The sequence below is a fragment of the Anolis carolinensis genome, chromosome 4 (genome assembly GCF_035594765.1).
Source record: "Anolis carolinensis isolate JA03-04 chromosome 4, rAnoCar3.1.pri, whole genome shotgun sequence".
Lineage (NCBI taxonomy): Eukaryota > Metazoa > Chordata > Lepidosauria > Squamata > Dactyloidae > Anolis > Anolis carolinensis.
In genome coordinates, this window is record NC_085844.1 from 134,576,024 (window position 1) to 134,593,545 (window position 17,522).

Here is a 17,522-nt window from a genome sequence, read left to right on the forward strand (position 1 = left end):
AAAAAGGCGTTCTCACTTTCCATTCACAGGTGTTTCTGTACCGGAGGGGTGTGTACCGTTTTGTGCGTTCCAAATAAACAAAATGGTACAAAAACACGAATAAAACGGATGAAACAGTAATCGAGCCCATGTCTAGTGGTTACTACAATCCCTGGTATCCCTTGTGGACTGGAATTTATATTGAGTATTTCTAATCTCTGGGGTATTCTTTCATTTTTCATATTTGTTGACAGATTTTAGTTAGAACTAGAATAGATTCTGTCCCTTTGGCTTGAGGCAACTCTGCTATTATGCCATCTGTTACTGATATATTTTTCCTCAAGTGTTTTGGGCACAGCTTCCACTTTACTTTTTAAAAAACGAGGTTTATCTTCATATGATTCCTCCTTGAATTAATATTTCATCCTATCATTCCTTTTGTATACATATTGTTTCCATCATCTTTTTATTTCTACTTGGCCATATGTATTTTACCTTTGGTTATAGAGTATCCCCACTCAAAGAAACAAAACAAAATCTACCAACAGAAATTTGAGATATGTAAAACTATCAGGACTATACAGCTACATGCCATACACTACAGCTAAGCAACTAAAGACCTACAAAAATATAAACTTCCCGCTCTGCATCTGGCGGTGATTATATTAATCTACTCACTTATGTAATCTACTCACAATGTAATCACACTATTGTGCCCATGCACCCCCAGTAAGAGATGCAGCATCGGAACAACATTGCGGCTGTGGAGCCTCTCCTCAGTCACTCACCCGCCAGCCTCTGCGCCCGCTTTCTCTGCCACAAATCCTGAGCTTGGCCCCCTCACAAGCTGCATTTGTGAGGAAAGGGCAGCCCTGGTGTCCGATGCGTCCTTGATTTCTATTTTGGCTATCTGATGATGTCCATGTGTACAGTTGCCTCTGATTGCTTAAATAATGTGTTTGTGATGAACAAGCTTCACAAAATTAATCACTCTCCTGTTCCAATTCTTGATCCTTGGCCAAATGTTCCTACAAATTTTGATCTTGCCATATATCCTATTTTTGCATTCCACTTGTGATCAAGTTCCTCCTGGACTCCAGCATAGATTTTTAAATTTTTCTTTCTTTGCCTTTATAGTTGTAACATATATATGAAGTATGATTATATTGATGGGTTTCCCCTGAAGCCTTACTGATGCTATTCAGTCAGACTTGGCATTATATCCCTTGACTGCTTTTATGTCTCCCATCGCTATTAGTGCTACCTCATTTCTTCTTAGATTTTCATTTCCGGAATTCCTGACAAATGTAGTTCACGCATCCCAAGTTCTGCAATTTGTATATGTTCTAATTCTTGTTTTTACATGTCTAGATTCCCCTTATTTGTGTCTCTCACATTTCATGTCCTTATAATATGTGTCATACAGTTTTGGATTTCCCTTTTGCCCCTGAGCATGTCAACAGCTGAAAGTCCATTTGGCTTGCATCCAGTTTACATCATTAGCCTCAGCGCTATTTGTAGTTGTTCGCTGCTTTGCTCCAGTAGCTCATTCACTGCAATCCAATTTCAGAATTTCATCTTCTGGCACAACCTCTTACCTCGCTGTGCACTGTCTCATCATAGGGTTTTTGTGGTAAAAGATATCCAAATGGAGGACTGCCACATCTCCTATGTGGTACTAACAAGTGTTAGCGATGGTATAACTGTTTTTTCCTGAGAGATCCTCTTTCAGTGTCACCCATGAGTAACTCTTCAGAACAATTAATCTCGCTGCACAGCAAAAACATGCTATCAGCATATCCTCTTGCCTCACAGGAGGGTGCCACCGGCTTTTGTGAAGAGATACTGGCATTGTAGAAATAAAGTAATTTATATTTCAGCAAAACAGCATTGGCTCCCTGTAAAAAAAAAAGCCACCAATGTAGTCACAGAAACAGTGCAGTATACCGGAGAAAATCTTAAAACACAGTCACTTTAATATATATATTTTAGCCTTCAATAACTATTATTCTAAAATGCCAAAGAAAGTGATAGTATTGAAATTATTTGATGCATAGATTCATTTACATATGTTTCATTAAAAAAAATTCTGTGTCAGAATTGCCTGCATTGCCTGATGGTGAGGAATGATAGCAGCCATAGTCCAGACCATCTGGAACAGAACAGTCTGGGGAAGACTGTTCCATATGGAGCTTAGATCTATGGGTTTCGCCAACTTAACCAGGGACTTGATGTGGGTGGCTTTCACTATTTCTTTTCATTGCACACTCCAGCTTCTGATCATTGCAAAGGCAGCTCTCTATTCAAAACAATGGAGATGGGGTTTTACTTAATATAGCTGTAACTGGACAGCAACCTGTCAAGTTGCCTCCCACAACAAAAAAATAGCTTCAAAGTCAGGATTTCCTAATTTTTCTAGTTTGTTGTGAAAAAGCCACTTTTCAAAATGCAAGAAATACCTAAAAGTGAGTATCAATAGATCTGAAGGTTTCTAATGGCGATTAAGCACTGCATTTGGTTTGAAGGGTTGGGGTTGTCTTAACTTTTTGTTTCTTCGTGAGATTTGTGGCTGGGAAACTTCCTCTGACCTGATTGCCTTCAAGAGACCCAGAGTTAATTGTAAATGGATTTGTGTTCCTGGGTTAGAAATGTCATTTCCTAATTGGTTCTATCATAAAAACATGGAAAAAGTTTATTACACCTCAAAAACTTTCCTTTTGCTGTCTAAAATGGTAAAAATGCCTCATTGAAAGGTTAAAAATAGCCACAAAAACAGGTCTGGAGTATAACAACTACTTTCAAAATACTATAAGTACAGAACTGCACAATTAAACAGAAAATAACACTTTCAAACCAGGAACAGATTTCCCCCCCAAATTTTGTTACATACCCTTTCCCCCCGAAAATAAGACATCCCCAGAAAATAAGACCTAGTAGAGGTTTTGCTGAATTGCTAAATAAAAGGCCTCCCCCGAAAGTAAGACCTAGTAACATTTTTGTTTGGAAGCATGCCTGCCGAACAGAACACCAGAGCATGCAGGATCAGTAAATGTACATACCATAGATAGTTGTACATGGAAATAATGGTAGTAACAAGAAATTCTTGAAAGGATTCAGTTTGTCTGGTTATGCTTGTTTGTGATGACAACTACTGTACAGTATATGATAAATTTTCATTTTTTGTTCAACAATAAATGTGAATTCTTCTTCATGGAAAAATAAGACATCCCCTGAAAATAAGACCTAGCACATCTTTGGGAGCAAAAATTAATATAAGACTGTCTTATTTTTGGGGAAACGGTAGTGTAGTCTCAGGCTGGATCTGCCATATAATGCAGTTTCAGAATGCAGTTTAGCTGCATTGAACCGGATTATGCGCATCTACACTGCCTTATAATACAGCTCAATGCTGGTTCGCTTTTAATTACTCGGATTTTATCTGCTTGGAATTCAATGTATTGTCCATTATATTATTTTGTGTATTGTTGAAATGTTTTAAGTTTTGTCAAATATGTTGTGTCGTTGTTTGGGCTTGTCCCTGTTGTGAGCCGCCCTGAGTCCCTTTGGGGAGATGGGGCGAGAGATAAAAATAAAGATTATTATTATTATTTAATGCAGTTAATCTGCATTCCGAAACCGCATTATGTGGCAGTGTAGCAGGGGTCTCAGGGCTTTTCCAGACAGGCCCTATATCCCAGGATCTGATCCCAGGTTTTCTGTTTTAAACTGGTTATATGAGTCTGCACTACAAGATAACCTGGGACAAACAGAAAACCTAGCATCAGATCCTGGGATATAGTGCCTGTCTGGAAGGGCCCTCAGTGAGTCGCCAATCTCAAAAAGTCAAACTGATAAATATTTCTAACACTTTTTAAAACATAAGATGAACTAGCGAGAAAGAACTAGAATTGCACATACCAACAACTGAGGCCCCTTCCACACAGCTGAATAAAGTCCACATTGTCCTGGATGATATGGCAGTGTGGATTTACGATAATCCAGTTCAAAGCAGATATTGTGAATTATCTGTCTTGATATTCTGGGGCCCCTTCCAGACAGGCCCAATATCCCAGGATCTGATCCCAGGTTTTCTGCTTTAAACTGGATTATATGAGTCCCCACTGCCAGATTATCCACAATATCTGCTTTGAACTAGATTATCTAAGGGCCCTTCCACACAGCCATATAACCCGGAATCTCAAGGCAGACAATCCACAGTATCTGCTTCGAACTGGGGCCCCTTTTCTGTTTATCCCAGATCATCTGGCAGAGCGGACTCATATAATCCAGGCCCTTCCACACAACCATATAACCCAGAATCTCAAGGCAGGTAATTCAAAATATCTGCTTTGAACTGGGTTATCTGGCACCCTATTCCACATAGCTGTCTAAAATCCCACATCATGTGTTTTGAACTGGGTTTTATGGCAGTGTGGACTCAGATAACCCAGTTCAATGCAGATATGATAGATTACTGCCTTGATCCTTTAGGGCCCCTTTCACACAGCTGAATAAATTTATTTATTGATTGATTTCTGGTATTTCTACCCCGCCCTTCTCCCCTGGGGGACTCTGGGCGGCTTACAAATTGGCAACACAGTGCCATCACATCAACAATACAATACAAAAGGCATTAAAAACTAAAAACATTTAAAACATCATAAAAACCAATATACAATAATAAAACATTACCATGCACGGAAGTAATGTCCTTTCGTTCACTAAAAAAATCCTATATTTTCTGCTTTGAACTGGAATATATGGCAGCGTGGACTCAAATAACCCAGTTCAAAGCAGATATTGTAAGTTATTCTGCCTTGATATTCTGAATTATATGGCTGTATGGAAAGGCCCCCAGTTCAAAGCAGATACTGTGGGATCTTCTGCCTTGATATTCTGGGTTATGTGGCTGTGTGGAAGGGCTGTAAGGGCCTTTCCACGCAGCCATATAACCCAGAATATCAAGGCAGAAAATCCCACTATCTGCTTTGAACTGGGTTATCTAAGTCTACACTGCCATATATTCCAGCTTTCACTTTGCCCCCCTCCCTCCCCGCAGAAAAAGCGCGCAAGGGGCTTGCAAGCTTCCCCAGCGGACGTGAGGGAGGCTCCTCTACTAGCCGTAGCTCTATATCCACAGTGTCTCTATCTGTTTGTTCCACCGTCGTCGATTCAGGGCGAATCTCACTTTTTTTTTTTTTTTTTTTGCTTCGCGGAGGCGGCTTTGTTGCCGCGCGCCGTGTGACGACACGGCAGTGGGCGGGGCTTCCCGAGGCGGGTGTGGATTCCGGCAGTTGAGGATAGCAGGCGCGCGCTGCTGGGCCGGCGGCGCGAGGCAAAGCCCTGTGGGGGGTCTTTCTGAGGGTAAGGCGAATGGGCCGCCTCGAGGAGTGAAGGCTCCCTCTCCCTCCCCCGACGGTGCGCGCGCACAGAGGCCCGGCTTTACGAGGGGCGCCATGGAGGGCAGTGGCCGAGGCGGAGGTCCGTCGGCGCGGGGAGCCGGCCGCGAGAAGAAGAAGGGCAAGAGCCCCGAGGAGCCCACAGTGGCGGCCGTTTCGGCGGGAGACCCCGGCGGAGGAGGAGGGGGAAAGTCCCGGAAGTTTGTAAGTGTTGACGAGAGACGGGAGAGGAGGGGGGAGGCGCACCTGTCCGGCGGAGAAGGAGGGAGGCAGGAAGTTTCTTCCCTCAGTGGCCCTTTCCCCCTCCATCCGGGTTTCTCCCTTCCCTTCCCTTCCCTCACACCTCTCTTCTCATTGCCTCACCTGGCTCAGTAGTGGCCTCATGGCAAATAGTGGCACTCGCTGTTAAATGTGTCAACTCTAGTCCAGTAGTTTCACGCTCAGTCTGCGGGGAGCCACCTTCCTTCCTCTTTTAGGCGAGCCCTATTTGTTCTGTTGCCTTTTGCCATGGTTTAGACCAGAGGTGGCCCCGAGTCACAGAGTTCACTATTAGTGTTTTGTAATTTAGCTCTGAAGTTGGAGCTCTCAGGGCTTACTTGACTCATGATCCATCACAGCCCTATTTACTACTGCATGCCACTGCTACTTCCAAATGGTGTCCTCTTTGCTCAGTGTTGGTGCCATGAAAAGTCTGGCAACAGTGAGAGGTTTCTGAACGCCAATTAAGACATTTATACAAACCTGTTAAGCAGCAACCTGCAGTATGTTAAGGTCTATCTTAACATATATGCATTTAAATAGTATTATATTTGTGTTGTCGAAGGCTTTCATGGCCAGAATCACTTTTCTGGGCTGTATGGCTATGTTTCAGAAGCATTCTCTCCTGATGTTTCACCCACATCTATGGCAGGCACCCTCAGAGGTTGTGAGGTCTGTTTGAAAACTGCAAGTGGGGTTTATATATCTGTGGAAGGTCCAGGGTGGGAGAAAGAGCTTTTGTCTACTTGAGGCAAGTGTGAATGGTGCAAATGATAGCATTAATTTGCCTTGCAGCTTCAAAGCCTGGCAGCTTCCTGCCTGGGGGAATCCTTTGTTAGGAGGTGTTAGCTGGCCCTGATTGTTTCATTTCTGGAATTCTTCTGTTTTCAGAATGTTCTTTATTTACTGTTCTGATTTTAGAGTTCTTTAATACTGGTAGCCAGATTTTGTTCATTTTCATGGTTTCCTCCTTTCTGTTGAAATTGTCTACATGCTTGTGGATTTCAGTGGCTTCTCTATGTGGTCTTTAACAAAATCTGGCTACCAGTATTTAAAAAAACCCTCTAAAATTAGGATAGTAAATAAAGAACACCACTCAAAAAGCAGAGGAATTTCAGACATGAAACAGGAATGTTTAGGGGGTTTCACCTGAACATTAGGGCCAGCTAACATCTCCCAACAAAGGATTCCCCTAGACAGGAAGAAGCCAAACTTTGAAGCTGCAAGGCCATTCAGTGCTAATCAAGCTGGCCAATTGCACTATTCACACTTGTTTCAAACAGACAAGAATTCTTTCTCCCACCCTGGACCCTCCACAGATATATAAACCCCACTTGCATAGTTTCCCAACAAATCTTACAACCTCTGAGGATGCCTGCCATAGATGTGGGTGAAACATCAGGAGAGAATGCTTCTGGAACATGGCCATACAGCCCAGAAAACACAGCAACCCATCTCAGACATCTATTAAGCAATAAGCAGCAACCTGCAGTGTTTATAGTGGACTCTGCTGACGTGCTTCAGCTGTACTTCATAAAACGGAAAATTTGCTTGTTTAGCAAGAATGACCATGCTGATTGGTTATCAGTAAATCCTTTTGATACCTATTTTACATACCTGGGGTCACGTAAAACTTTCTTAGGTCAAAAGGAGTCAGAATGGAAAAAGTTTTAAAAGCTCGGCCCTATACTATGTTATTTTTTTCACAACCTCTGTCTGAGAGTCTTAATCCCAATCTATCCATATTATTAATGTTTCATAATGGAGCTGTGCCAGGATATCCCTGCATCAATAACAATAATACAAAAAGTTTTTAAGGATTAGTGAACCTCTAATACTTGTTTAGTTATGGTTTTTAATTATATGTATGCTTATTTTTAATATGATGTGAGCCGTCCTGAAGAAAGGGGGCATAGAATTCTCTATAATCAATACATAATAAATCAAATCTAATGTGCACCTCAATTATCAAAATACTGAAACAAAAAAGATTTACTGGCAAGGACTCAATGGAGCAATGGGTTCAAATTACAGGAAAGGAGATTCTACCTGAACATTAGGAAGAACTTCTTGACCGTAAGAACTGTTCAGCAGGGGAATTCTCTGCCTCCGAGTGTGGTAGAAGCTCCTTCCTTTGAAACTTTTAAACAGAGGCTGGATGGCCATCTGTCAGGGGTACTTTAATTGTGTTTTTCCTGCATGGCAGGAGGTTGGACTGTTGGACTAGATGGCCCATGTGGTCTCTTCCAATTATGGTTCTATGATTCTATGAAATGTAATGCGCAATGACAAAAAGCACACTATATGTAATTTGGCCAAAAAAAGTGTGCATTACGCCTGCTTATGATTATAATTTTAGGCTTATATTTGCCTAAATAAAGTGTTAGATCACCAAAGTTGCTCTGAATGTGGTTTTTGTGCTTCTTGGCAGGGGATTGGACTGGATGGCCCATATGGTTTCTTCCAACTATGGTTCTATGATTCTATGAAATGTAATGCGCAATGACAAAAGCGTACTCTATGTAATCTGGACAAAAGAAGTGTGCATTACAGTGGGGTGCCTGCTTATAGTTATAATTTTAGGCTTATAATTGCCTAAAGAAAGTATTAGATCACCAAAGTTGCTTTGAATGTGGTTTTTGTGCTTCTTGCCAGGGGATTGGACTGGATGGCCCACAAGGTCTCTTCCAACTCTATGATTCTATGATTCAAAGCTTTCAGCAATGGAAAAGAAAACCTTGGGGTGCATTGATGCTGTCCAAGGAATCCACTTTAATGGCTTTTGTTCAATGGCCGGGCTGTGGCGCAGGCTGGTTAGCAGCCAGCTGCAATAAATCACTCTGACCAAGAGGTCATGAGTTCGAGGCCAGCCCGTGTGGGTTGAGCACCCGACAATTAAAAATAAAATATAGCCCCTGCTTGTTGCTGACCTAAACAACCCGAAAGATAGTTGCATCTATAAAATAGGAAATTTAGATACCACTTATATGTGGGGAGTCATCCAGTTGCTGTTGCAGCGGAAGTTGCTGTCGCAGTGGATGATGAAGCAGATGCTCCCCTTGTGGCCGGAATCCCTCTGGAAGCTGGAGAAGGTTTAAATTGGGTTGTTGTATGTTTTCCAGGCTGTATGGCCATGTTCTAGAAGTATTCTCTCCTGACATTTCACCCACATCTATGGCAGGCATCCTCTGAGGTTGTAAGGTTTAAATTGCCTCTGCGTCTGTCTCTGTTCTATGTTATATGGCATTGAATGTTTGCCTTATATGTGTACAATGTGATCCGCCCTGAGTCCCCTTCGGGGTGAGAAGGGCGGAATATAAATACTGTAAATAAATAATTAAATGCTTTGGGATCATGGGGCTGCCAAAGAATGCTGATGGCTCATCAAACTACAAATCCCAGCATTGCATTGTATTCAGTCATGGCAATTAAATTAGAGATGAGTTCTCTCAAATACGAACTCTGGGTGCAGTTCCTGAAGTAGCTTCCCTTTTTTTGCTTAGGCTCAGAACTAAGATTATTATATTACAGAAATCTAATACGCACTCTAATTTTGGGAATGTGATTTAGCCAAAAAAAGAGATGAATATTAGATTCGAGTAAATACAGTATTGATGATAAATGACCACTGAGGTCTGGATAATTGCTGTTAAACATTCCACTTTGGGATAGTCTCATTCATAGCAGTTTGTGGGTTTTGATTTCTTGACAACAGCACAATATAATCCCTAAAGTAAGGTTGTTGGTTTTTTTTAAAGGCTTGATACAACCCATGGGCTGATATTTCCCCTGCTTGGCAAGTAACAGGTTCTTGGAAGGTTTAGGCCAGAGCTTTCCAAATTGTGTCACAACATGTTGGTGTGTCAGCTGCAGGGTGTAAGTGTGTTGCCCAAATGTAAGGATAAATTTCTTGAAATAAGCAATAAATTGTGTACTTTAAAAAAGATATAAATGAATGGTTTTAATGAGATGTTGTATCCTCATAGATTAAGTTATTACGATGTACAGTAAAGTCTCACTTATCCAACACTCACTTATCCAACGTTCTGGATTATCCAATGCATTTTTGTAGTCAATGTTTTCAATATATCGTGATATTTTGGTGTTAAATTAGTAAATACAGTAATTACAACATAACATTACTGCGTATTGAACTACTTTTTCTGTCAAATTTGTTGTATAACATGATGTTTTTGGTGCTTAATTTGTGAAATCATAACCTAATTTGATATTTAATATGCTTTTCCTTAATCCCTCCTTATTATCCAACATATTCGCTTATCCAATATTCTGCCAGCCCGTTTATGTTGGATAAGAGACTACTGTATATATGAAATGATGCATATAGTATGCCACCAACATGAAATGTTGGGAAAGGACTTGTTTAGCAGTCCCAACCCCACTTCCAACACTAGCGTCCTGACTAGGCTGCCTAGAGACAGTTTCTTTATTCAGGGAAAGCTGTAGCTCAGCAGTTCTTAATCTTTTTACGACGGACACCCTTTAAATGCCATTTATTATCATATACACCCACAGTCTAACTCGAGATTTCAAACTCTAAAGTGCATCAATATGTCTATAAAGTTGCTCATCAAGGGATGCCAGATTCAGAGAGAAGTGAGAGATAAGTAAATGCACATTAGTCCTATTATAATATTTTATTGAGATGAGTCCATATAATTTTAAAATAATAGCTGTTTTATCGTATTCACTCACATTTTACTTTGGTGGATCCACATAGGATTTGCCTGCTGTTTGCTAGGATGTGAAAGGCACTAGTACAGACTCCAGCATTCCACTCCAGCAAGTTTGCCCAGCCCTTGTACAACAAATGCCCATTAATCTGTGATAGGTTTAGATGGATTATAAATCGCTATCCATGTCAAATCAATAATTCATTGTTGTTGGTGGCTCCTAGTGGGGTATATGTACATGGAAAATGCTGTTTCTTTGCTGATGGTGTAGAAAGTGCAGTCATCTGAAAGTGTCCAGGACTTACAACCTTGCTTTCAACTTGAAACAGTTCACAGGTAATCTGATCACAGAGCTCTTATCCATGCTTTAGGAGTACTGTCTAGGGGAGAGACAAATTGCTTTTTGACTCCTTCCCTTCTGGTGGCAGAGCCTCTTTCATGGTTCTATCCTTGTACCTTTCAGTGGATTGACTCCCAGTGTGTTTCTGTAATTACACAGAAGAATGGTGTTTTCTATAATTTGTTCACTTGCTGTCTAAACGAAGTAGCATAGTGGTTTGAGTGTTGGACTTGTACTTTGGGAAACCAAGATTCAAATTTATACTCAATCCTGGGAGCCAACTAAGTTACCTTGGGCAAATTACACTGAGTCTTAGAGGAAGGCAGTAGTAAACCTTATCTGAATAAATCTTGAATGATGGATTTGCTGTGAGTCAGCTGACTTGAAGGCACATAACAAAGCAAAAATAAACTGTTCTGTCTTGCCATAATTCACATTGTGGTTAATAGATTTGGTCCCTTGGGGTGTGGAGTCAAGAGGCATAATATAACTATATTATTCAGCAAAGCAATACCCAGTGTAAAATATCTTGTTTTTTTGTTAAGACAGAAGTGAAGGTTAAATGAGGATCCCAGAACTATCAGAAACAAGGTTTCGTAGGAAGATTAAGGATCAAAAATCTTAGAAAAATTTGCTCAAGGAATATCAGGGACTTTCCTCTAAAGGTGTGTAACCCGCTGTCAATATCTGTTAAGCTATACACAGTGCAGTATGGACTATAGATCTCTGCAGTCAGAGAGACATTAATTTTTGTTTGTGGCCTAACACAAGGATTAGCTTGCTTAACACATTCTGAATCGTGATAATTACACATTGAAGTGACAATAAAACTGAAACTATTTCAGTTGCATACTTGGCAAACTGATTGCCATGTGGTTACATAGTATCTTATAGTAAACTGCTACCATGAAGAACCTTAAAATAGGGAATTTGGTAATGGATAACTTTGTTACTGAAATTGGGAGTATTTACTATTTTTTAACACCAAGTTATGCCCATTTTATAAGATACCATTATTACTATTATTATTATTATTATTATTATTATTATTATTATTTTAATACTCTGCTTTATCTTTCCCAAAGGAGACTCAAAGCGGCTTAAAATAAAAGCATCGGTATACAAATTATGCCTTGGTAGAATTGTGGCCTGAGTGCTGGACCTTGGGAGTCCAGGAGGCCAAGCTTTAAGTCATATCTTGACTATGGAACCCCACTGGGTGATCTTGGGCAAGTCATACCATTTCAGCTTCAGATGAAAGCAAAGGCAACCCCCCCTTTCAACAAATCTTATTTTAAAAAACCTATGATAGGGTCCCTGTAAGTCCGAAACAACTGGAAGGCACACAGCAACAAGTTCTTGCCCAATTTCTTGCTTGTACATAGCAAACTGTTTCTTTCAAGCAAGGATGGGCAACCTCTCTAGGTCTAGGAATTTTTTTTGCACCTGGGATCCGGCTGTTAGAAATTGTGGGAGTTGAAATTCAAAACAGCTGGAGGACCGAAGTTTGCCCATGCCTGCTCTAAGAGATGCACAAACAATCAAAATTCCAAACAACAACCTCCCTCAAACACAGAAGGGACCAGAAGTCTATTTCTAGTTGTGAAGAAAAATAGTCAAGACTGTAGGGGTGAGATTGTTTCCTATCTAATAGTGATATTAAATTGGTGATCCAGGTGGACTTACGCCTTCAAAAGGAATCTTATCTTGGAAGGAAGGCAGAATATGCATTCAGTATATAAATTCAATAAACTTGCCGAGGTAAGAAGGAGGTGCCTCCTTTGTTACTTGAGCAGCAAGTGAAAAGTGCTTTAAAAGCATGACACTAACTGCATGCATCTCCCTCGATGGATTGTCACCTTGGCGTGGTGAGGGGGCTTGCGTGTTCCAATGAACCTGTGGGCACAACCACCGGAGTCATGCACTCCCAGGAGTGGCCACAGGGGAGGATCCAGACCAGGAACAATCCAAAGACCCTAAGACCTCAACGGTGGAGCAGGCGGAGGATAACATGGTACAGGCTGTGAAGGCAGAAGAAAGCTGCAACAGACTGATGTGTAATCACACCACTGCTGGAACCTCACTCTGTGAAGACTGTGTGTTGACTGGCTGTGCACCGACCTCCACACATTAAAAAAAATCATGCACAGGCGTCTTCCAAGAAAAATTACTGGAAGACCATCATCCTCGAACTACGAGGGATTGCCTAAGAAGTAAGAAGCATTTGGCATAGGTTTCCTTGTGATGCTAGTGGGCATGACAAAAGAGCTGAGTATGTGAAGATAGTGTGGTGGTGTCAGGGAGAGAGAGAAGGGGTAATGGCCTTGAGAGGGAAGGGGATCATCACTAAACCTACACTCCCTCTTTTGCAGAATTCTTGCAAGACCAGAGAGAAATCATGTGGGGTAGACATGGCCTTGAAAGTGTGAGCGAATGTGTGTCTGGTAGATGTGGATCTGACCATTGTTAGCATGTGGGTTTTGAAAGATGGGGGAATGTGGTTGCTGTATGAAGAAGATAATTCATTTCTATGCATGCAGAATTTTGCTATAAATTTGTCCAGTGATAGAGCCGTTTGTAATCTTTACACAGAACATCACATTGGGGGAAAACATGTTTTTCTGTGTATAAATGAGCTTGGTAGTGATTGACTCATTAGGACTGTAAGTTAAGGGTTAAACAAACTCTTCCCTCTGCTCTTTGATTTTCTAGTTCTGATCTCTGTGCTGGCCCCTGCCTTGTTTGCATTTGTAAAAATACTTGCGTTAACTTAAATCAACCTCACTGTAGTTTGGCCTGGAGGGAAAAGACATGGGGAGGGGGTGGGGTTGAGCTGTTTATAGGAATACAGAATTTGTAATAGAAAATATTTTAGTATACAGCATCCTTTTAAAATTGTCTATCCCCATAGACCAGTTTGGTTTAAGTTTTTGAAAGTCAATCTCTGCCTGCTTTGAGCAAATATGTCAGAACGGGTGTTACCTTTTTGGGCTTTTCTCCCAGTGATTTACCCTATATTTTGAGATGAGGGGAAAGGCAGGGTACTGTTGAGAAAAATGCATGATGTTGCCATAAGTTGGCAGGTGGCTTGAAGATACATCCATACATATGCACAGTTTTTGTTTGGTCAAACACAACAGTACAATTTTACTTTCCCACTCTCTGACCGAAAAGGGTATAAATGTTTTCAGAATAAGATTTTGAGGTGAGTGGACAGTTCTATTGCAGTTGATGGTGTCCTGTAGTCTTTGGCAAACCTTGAGGTCAGCACCTCTTCCCAGGAGCATTTTCTCTCCTGTGGAATCCTCTGCTAATGTAAACAATGGGAAAGCCATGGATCCTGGTAGGAGTTATGTTAAACCTCTTATGTGTCAACTGTATGGCTGCCTGTTTCCTTCCAGACTCAGTTCAGAGTGTGTATACAGTTTTGACCTCTGACACGTGGAATGGCTTAAGGTCTTGTTACTGGATGACCTGTACCAGTAAAACTGTTGTAAAACTGTTGAATTTGTTTTGGTTGACCAAATTTTTGAGTCCAAATATTGAATGATGTCACTATTAATATCATTCCATTAATTATGAATGTTTTAATTGTTTTTAAGTTGTCCTATTGAGAATTTTCCTTTGAAAGTAGGATATAAATAATGTGTATTGAAATAGCTGTATGATTTGTTAGTGGCATGTACCAAACTCATTGACGATTTTCTTTCTAGGATAAAAAGGCTTCCTGCCAACATAAGTCTAGTATGACAAACTGCCTTGAGTTCTGTGGGTGTCACTAGTCTTCATGTAATTTTTTCAGATGAAAGTTGAAATAGAGATATCACAGTGAGCGCTATTTGAAGCTTCATTCTTCATTTAGTTCTTAATCATTAAAATTAAAAACAATATTCCTGACAAGCCTAAATTATAAAGGAACACTTCTAGAAAAGAGATGTCTTGTTACAACATAGTTAATACTTTGACAAAAATACCATGCGGATATGATACTTTCTTGCCGGACTCTTGACTCAGTTTTAAGCTTTTTTATACTTCTGCTAACTGAGTGTGTAACTTCCGGCAGTACTTTCTCTTGTCTTCTACAGGAAAGCAACTATAAAATGTTTGCTAATACGTGTTCTTAATATGCACACGTTCAGACTTAGATCTGAAATGCACAGATCTCAGATTGTAAAGCATTTATTTTCAAAGTATAATGAGACTACTCTGCAGGGAATTGTTTAAGAAAGGCCCTAGAATTTCATGTTACTCATAGACTGAGTAGGAGTAAGTGTTGTAATGCTCTTTATAAAAAGCATGGCCTTTTATTGGTTAATTAGCAGAAAATTCTATACAAGACAGAGGAAGCAATAGCTAAACTTTTCTTTTTTATGGTGAGATGTTGGTGAGTTAGGATAATAGTAAAAATAACCTTTTAAAATAAACCTAATTTCAAGACTGTAGTAACTTTATAATAGAATTTTCTGCCCACCCTGTAAACCACAAAAAGTCACCTTTCAATAACTATTTTGATCCTAAAGGGCTTACAAGGACTCTTTGCTATTTTTCTGGAGCAGACTAACATGGGTGATTTGCTTCAGAAGTTACACTAAACTCAGTGGGTTACTTCTTAGTAGACACTATGCTTTAAAAATTAGGAAGTTGCCTGTGTTACCTAGTAATGGATTGGTTAGATCTCAAAATACCATTCGTGAAGAAGAGTGATGCTATTAAAAAAGAATTTCAGAATGATCAGAATAACTGTATTAGAAGAACCTGTTGTGATACACTTTATCCATGAAAGCTTTAAACATTGATTAGATAAAATGTGTACTTGCTATGGATAATTTAAATCTACATTATCCTATTTTAAGGGAGTAGAAATTGATTAGGCGGACTTCTGAAGTTTCTATGTGCTGACACTTGCCTCCATTAATAGGTAGATTGAGGACATAAAAGAAAAAAACCGACTTTGATGGTTGATAATGGAGAGTAGGAAAGCAGGTTGCTGGCACAGCTTTTGACATTGTCATAATTATTTAATTGTAATAGTTTACTTGCATTTTAGTTCAAGTAGCTTATGTCAGACTAATTCTATTTCATTCTCCTAACTCTGGTGGCTGGTGAGTAGATGATTGCTCTCCCCTCCACTCTGAGCATCAACAGTAGTAATCAGAAAAAATGAATAAGATCTTCTACACCTGTACACATTGACTTATGCCAACTACATGGATTTCATAGGGATTTCTTAAGCAAGGAACACTCAAGAGATTGATTTGGCTATTATTTTCTCTGAAATATGGCCTACAGCACTTGGTATTGATAGGCAATCTCCCATCCAAGTAGTAAGCAGGATGACATTGCTTAACTTCCAAGATAGATGGGATTTAGGGATTTTGCAATATTTAGGCACTATTGACAATGACCATTGCATTACTGACACTGGCCATTCCACTTCTGATAACACAAACATTTTGGCACTGCACAAGTCATTTAGCATGTGGACATACTGTATAATCAGAACCCATTATGACAATTAAACCAGATCCAATGAACCATGGCAAAAGATTGTAAGATTTCCCCTGCAATTTGCTGCATGAGTATAGGATACAAACAGACAAAGACGGGCATCCCATGGCACACTTGATAAAGGATTAAAAACTAAGTAGAATTTCAGATACTACATCATTGAAAGTGTAGCTGAGTATTTCAGTTCTCAAATGCTCTTAGGAGCCACAGTTATCCTTAAGGCTGACAGCGCCCTTTATAGTCAAGGTCCTGGGGCAAAAGGTGGTCAGGTTTGTTAGCCACCATACTTTTACTAGAGATGCAGGAAACTTGGGAGAAGGCTGGGAAACATAATGACACTCAGAGCAGGGTGTAGTTGTTGGCAATCCAGAATTGGCAGGTGTTATTGCATTGCTTGGGGTGGTATGCTGGTGGAGAGAAATGCCATATTTCCTGCTTCAACATTCCTGAAAACAGAACTGTTCTTAAGCAGCCAGTGTAGACTGTGGTTCTCAGGGTAGTGATTTAGCCCTGAGACTCCTGACTTGGATTTCAGAATGTTTAGTACTGCTAGATCTACTTGGAACCTAATTTGATAAAATCGATGGCATTTTCAATGTCAGTCTTCCATCACTAGTATACCTTGCCCAGAATATTCTTAAATGAATGTTGCTGCTTCCAGTGCTTCCTCCACCTGCTCTGTTTTGATTTTCGGTTGAAGTTTGTTCTTTTCTCAGTGCAGTATCTCAGCAGTGCCTCTTGGAACACTTGGTTGCCCCAGCACAGTATTTCTGCATTGATCAGGTGACAGTGCCTGGCAAAGATGTTCAAGCAGTTTATTTCCTATGCCTTGTGACAGGCTAATGAAGCAGGGTTCAGTGATTGAGGTGGACCTCATATTTGCATACCTCAGGCTCTGCCACTCATTGCTGTCTTTGCCTCCCTATCTTATACGAGAACGACCTCTCTTTCATTGAAAATTCTTATTTTTACACCAGGGCTTGAGAATGAGTTTGGCATTGGGAGTTAGTGCTTACTAAGAATTTTAGATGGTGGTGATGATGATGATGATGATGATTATTATTTCTTACCTCTCCTCGTGGCTCGAGGCAGGTCACAACATAGTTAAAAACACATCTTCATAAACATTATGTAAAATACACATATTTTAAGAAAACTAACAAAAATACACAAATTAAAATATTTTTCTATGAAATTATATACAGTGTTCCCTCACTGCTTCGCAGTTTGCTTTTTGCAGATTCGCTGTTTCGCAGTTTTTTTAATAAACTCTAAAAGAATATTATAAATCACAAAAAATTACAATTTACAGCCTAAGAAAGGGAGGAAGGAGAAGCCGAAGGG

General features: G+C 40.2%; 1 protein-coding gene across 1 annotated transcript in view; it reads left to right on the forward strand.

Moving 5' to 3' along the window:
* The first annotated feature begins 5,225 nt into the window (after nt 1-5,225).
* The window catches only part of diaph1 (diaphanous related formin 1), a 142,006-nt gene continuing 129,709 nt past the window's right edge, over nt 5,226-17,522 (forward strand). The window contains 1 exon segment of the mRNA XM_062977847.1: nt 5,226-5,582. Coding sequence (XP_062833917.1) covers nt 5,436-5,582 — 147 coding nt within the window. The 5' untranslated portion in view covers nt 5,226-5,435.